Source organism: Cicer arietinum, chromosome 7 (genome assembly GCF_000331145.2).
Source record: "Cicer arietinum cultivar CDC Frontier isolate Library 1 chromosome 7, Cicar.CDCFrontier_v2.0, whole genome shotgun sequence".
Classification (NCBI taxonomy): domain Eukaryota; kingdom Viridiplantae; phylum Streptophyta; class Magnoliopsida; order Fabales; family Fabaceae; genus Cicer; species Cicer arietinum.
Window position 1 is genome coordinate 7792247 of NC_021166.2, and position 5258 is coordinate 7797504.

The 5258-nt window shown below is 35.6% G+C and overlaps 1 protein-coding gene across 1 annotated transcript; it reads left to right on the forward strand.

Annotated features, from left to right (window-relative positions):
* On the forward strand, positions 1–1719 carry LOC140921092 (protein FAR-RED ELONGATED HYPOCOTYL 3-like). The gene is made up of 2 exons (XM_073370942.1): positions 1–1182; positions 1275–1719. Exons 1-2 carry the CDS (start codon positions 323–325, stop codon positions 1717–1719), a joined length of 1305 nt encoding a protein of 434 aa, XP_073227043.1. The 5' UTR covers positions 1–322.
* Positions 1720–5258: the final 3539 nt, after the last annotated feature.

Consider the following 5258-nt stretch of genomic DNA (forward strand, 5'->3'; position numbering starts at 1 on the left):
AACTGATCAAATTTTTGAGTCACGAGAAGTTGTCATATCATGGGCAAGAGAGATAGGTCGACAAAATCGAGTAGCAATTATCATTACTCGATCAGACGTAGAGACTGGAAAGAGAGGAAGAAAGTCAAAATTAATTCTTGGTTGTGATAGAGGTGGACAATATAAGTCAAATAAAAATGACACAATTACTTCAACTAAAAAGTGTGGATGTCCGTTTAAACTTAGATCGAGACCACTGAAAAATGATGAAGGATGAATTATTAGTTTAATCTGTGGACTTCACAACCATGAGTTAGTAGCTACTTTTGAGAATAATGCATTTATGGGACGCTTAACAGAAGAAGATAAGAAACATGTTGACGAGTTGAAAAAATATCACGTTGCACCAAGACATATCTTGTCATATTTGAGAGATCGAGATACGGAGAATGTGACTAGTATCTATCAAATTTACAAGCGACGAAGTACATACAGGAAGAATTTGATGGGACCTAGAACTGATATGCAACATTTGTTGAAGTTACTTGAAGCTGAGAAATATACTTGTTGGAGTAGGACTCATGAGGACTCCAACGTTGTGAGGGATATGTTTTGGACGCACACAGATTCCATAACTTTGCTTAACATGTTCCCTCTTGTATTGATCATGGATAGCACCTACAAAACCAACAAGTATAGGTTACCGTTGTTTGAAATTGTTGGTGTAACTTCAACTTGGTTGACATTTAATGTTGCATTTGCTTATATGGATTCTGAACGTCAAGACAACTTTTGGTGGGCATTGGAGAAGTTAAAAGAGTTGTTTTTTTCAAACACGCCATTTCCTCAGGTGATTGTGACTGACAGAGAACTGGCTTTAATGAATGCAATTAAAGTTGTATTTCCATCTTCAACAAATTTACTTTGTCAACTTCATATTAACAAAAATGTTGGAGCCAAATGCAAACAGTATATATTAAAGAAAGACATGCAAGAACTCATTCTTGAGTTGTGGAGGAAAATTGTTTATTGTTCTGAAGAGAAGGAGTACAAGGAACTTTTGCAAATATTTGAGCAAGCATGTGTCGATAATATTATTTTCTTTGACTACGTCAGAGACACATGGTTGAATCCTCATAAGGAAAGATTTGTTGAAGCATGGACCAATCGAGTATTGCATCTAGGAAATACTACGACTAATAGGTATGTCATTAAAATTTCAAATTTTGTATTTTATTTTATGCATGATATATGATTAAAACTTCACAATTTGTATTTTTTTGTTTAAATATTAGGGTTGAGTCTGCTCATTGGTCATTGAAGAGATTTTTGGAACACAGTAAAAGAGATTTTTGTAAGGCATGGAATGGTATGAATGACATGTTGAAGTTTCAAATTATTAAGATCAAAGGTTCATTTGAGATAAGTAAAGGTCGCAAAGAGCATATACACAACAATCCATTCTTTGAGAAATTGACTTGGGTGGTATCCAAGAAAGCCTTAGGTGATATTGTTGAAGAATACAAGATAGTCAGTTATGTCGGTAACGATAAAGATGTGTGTTGTTGTATACTTAGAAAGACTCGTGGATTACCTTGTGCATGTGATTTAGCACGATACAAGATGAAAGGTGTTCCAATCCCATTAGATGTTGTCCATATACATTGGAGGAAATTAACCTTGAATAGTGATCAAGAGGATGAACAGTTGACAAATGATTCAGAGTTGGACATTACATAGGAGATGGATATAATTTGGTAACCTTGAATAGTGATCAAGAGAATGACCAGTTGACAAATGATTCAGAGTTGGACATTACATCGGAGATGGATATAATTTGGAAAAAATGGAAAACACTTAATATTGCTGGAAGAAGGGCTTTAAAGAGCAAGTTGCGTGAAATAGCATATCCGGAGACAACATCAATGTGTGCACCAGTGGATAAAATCAAAACAAAAGGTGGTGTTAAGAAAAAAGGCAATAAGCCGAAGGGATATGACGTATATCGCGACCCATCATACTTTGAGCATGTTGATACTCAAGTCTCCCAGCAGGTATCCAAACAAGTCTCCCATCAAGCATCCAAACAAGTCTCCCACCAGGTTAAAAAATATTTCCACGAGTTTCCTTCTTTAATTCATCCATATATTGAAGACATAGTTAATGTTAAAGCAGATGGAAACTGTGGATATCGTGCTATTGCTGCTTTACTTGGTTATGGTGAAGAATACTGGAGCATTATACGTCGGCAGTTGTATACAGAGATTAAGTCCAAACCTGATTTATATGCTGCATTATTCAAGGAACGTTTGCAAGAAGTGACAGAGTCTTTACTTGTAACTGAGTTGGAAAACCAAGCTAACGAGAAGTGGATGACCATTCCTGATATGGGTTACGTGATAGCAACAAAATATAATCTCATTCTTGTTACATTAGCAAAAACTTTTTGTTTGACTTTTTTCCCATTGAGGGGTGCACATAATGGAGATTTGTCACGTGATCGTGTTATCAGCATTGGTTTTGTTAATGGAAATCATTGGGTTCAAGTTAAATTGAAGTCTGCATGTCCGTTACCTCCACTTGCATGACATTGGAAGAAGCATCGTATCGATGAGTCTACATCATGGGCTATCGCTTATGCAGGACGTCTATAACATTGAGGTTCTTTAGATTTAGAAAATAATTCAGATTATATGTCTTTGGCAGATGATTGACACTTTTGAGTTGTATGTTGTTTTAAATGATATGATTGACACTTTAAATGTTGTTTGAAATTTAGTCGCGAATAATAACTCTGAATAATAAATAAATCGCTAATGATAACTCTGAATAATAAATAAGTCGCTAATAATAACTCTGAATAATAAATAAGTCGCTAATAATAACTCTGAATAATAAATAACTAACTAAATAAGTCTGAATAAGTCGCTAATACAATAAGTCTGAATAACAAATAACTCGCGAATAATAAAATAAGTTTGAATAATACAACTATAATACTACTGATAATCCCCTCCTCTAGAAATGTATAAAGCTCTCTCTAATAAGACACACATCTGATCTTCAGGACCACCCATATGCAAATCTAAACTTTGCTGTATAAGACCACCAACTACGTGACACCGTGTACACATAGTATCGGGACCAGCATCATGACTAGGACCAACATCATAACTATGACCAGCATCAGGACCAGGAGCAGGACCAACATCAGCATCATAACTAGGACCATCATATGCAGCAACATAAGGGATCATCCGAGGATGAGATATCCTATAATACCACTTGATGTATCCCTCAATACACTCATGTGGATATTCAGCTGGATGCAATCTAGCTCGAAGTGATCGTACATAATTCCGGTACATACTCCATTCAACGTCGACATCACGTGCAACAAGCATCGGTGGTGTAGGAGGAATGTGTTGAGTATACTCAAACTATCGTATGCACCTCTCGGGTAAATACGGAACCATCGTGAAACACCAATGGATGTATCCTGTAAATAATGACACATACTGAAATCGTGTCACAACGTTCTCATCGTAATTTGGTGCCCAGATGATATCAATATCCCTCAAAGCATCCAACTTTGCCCTGTAATATGCAACATTCCCATATGTTTGTTTTGCAGTCCAACGAAACACCCGTGTCATCGAGGAAATATGTTCATCCATATCCCGTTTACAAATATCAGGAAAATGTTCATAAATCCAAGTCTGTAAATAATTGAAATGTAGTAAAATTATTAAGGTGATGAAATAATTAAAAAAATAATGATAAGTATAATAAATATAATAGTACCTGAAATAAAGATAAATATCCTCTAATCTGTTTGGTTGCAGGCAATGTACTATCTCTAAGATAGTCATATAACACAACAAGTGCAGCCGGTCCCCATGCCCATTTACCACAACTATCAAGATCTTGAAACAGAAAGAGATATTTTGCAAATACAAGTGTAAAACTTTTATCAGCAAGAATGGTACATCCTACTAAATGAAGTAGATATGCCCTAGATGCACAATCATATCTTCGTTCATGAAGTTTCTTAAAAAATACCTCTTTCAACCACTCAAAACTATACGAGGCCCCTCTATTGGTCCTAGTCTCAGTGACAGCTTCATCATATGCAACTCCCAACAACTCAACAACAGCAACAATTGCCAAATCTTCATTGACATTTGCAGGAGGTGTGAAAAACTCTCCAGTACATGAGATGCTCAAAAGACCCCCGACGTCGTCAAGAGTAATAGTCATTTCACTGAATGGCAGGTGAAATGAACTAGTCTCTGCGTGCCATCTCTCAGCAAAAGCAGATATCATATTACCGTCAATCATATGCAAACTACATCTTCTCAGAGGACATAATCCAGATATATTAATCCAATGATCTATTTGAGCAGGTAAATGATATCTAATATCAATAAATTTGTCTTGCTTTTTGCCATTGGAAACAACTTTCAAGGCACGTCTTTCCTGTTTAATTAAAAATAACACAATTAAAAATATATTATAATCTTATACTACAAATAAATTATAATGTGTAATAAAATAACCTATACTACAAATATATTATAATATGTAATAAAATACATTATTTACTAACCTGTCAATTCCACACATTAATTGCAATATGATGCTCATAATCTGTAAGGACAGAAAGATCATAAGGACCTCCAGGAAACATGGGTTCTTCAGGCTGGTGCTGCTGACCATGTTCATCATCAAACTGTTGCTGCTGCTGATCATGTTCATCATAAAACACATGATCGTGCTGGGGCTACTCATCCTGTTCTGCATCAAACATAAGATTTTGCTGGGGCTGCTCATCCTGGGGCGCCTGCCTTTCCTCATTTCTCTTTCTCCTTTTTTCAACAGCAGCTCTCCTATTTGATTGTGTAGGAGCCGAACTCGCGAATGATCACCACCGTCAGATTTTCCTCCTATGGTCCTCACTAACAAAATTCAATAAAAAAAAATTAATTAATTACACAGTGTACCGGAAATTTCAAAAAGGAATGAAATTTCCGGTACACAAACCGGAAATTTGAAAAATCCGGTAGTTCAAAATGCATACCGAAATTTCAAAAATGAAATTTCTGGGAATGCATCCGGAAATTTCAAATTTCCGGTATTGATTTTGAACTACCGAATTTTTCAAATTTCCGGTTTGCCTTCCCGAAAATTTCATTTTTGAAATTTCCGGTATGCATTTTGAACTACCGAAAATTTCAATCCTCTTGAAATTTCCGGTAAAAACTTTTTTTTTGGAAAAC

Coding starts and splice junctions, on each gene's coding strand:
- LOC140921092 (XM_073370942.1), top strand. CDS start 323: ATGGGACGCTTAACAGAAGAAGATAAGAAACATGTTGACGAGTTGAAA. Junction 1,183..1,274: donor GGAAATACTACGACTAATAG/GTATGTCATTAA, acceptor TTTAAATATTAG/GGTTGAGTCTGCTCATTGGT.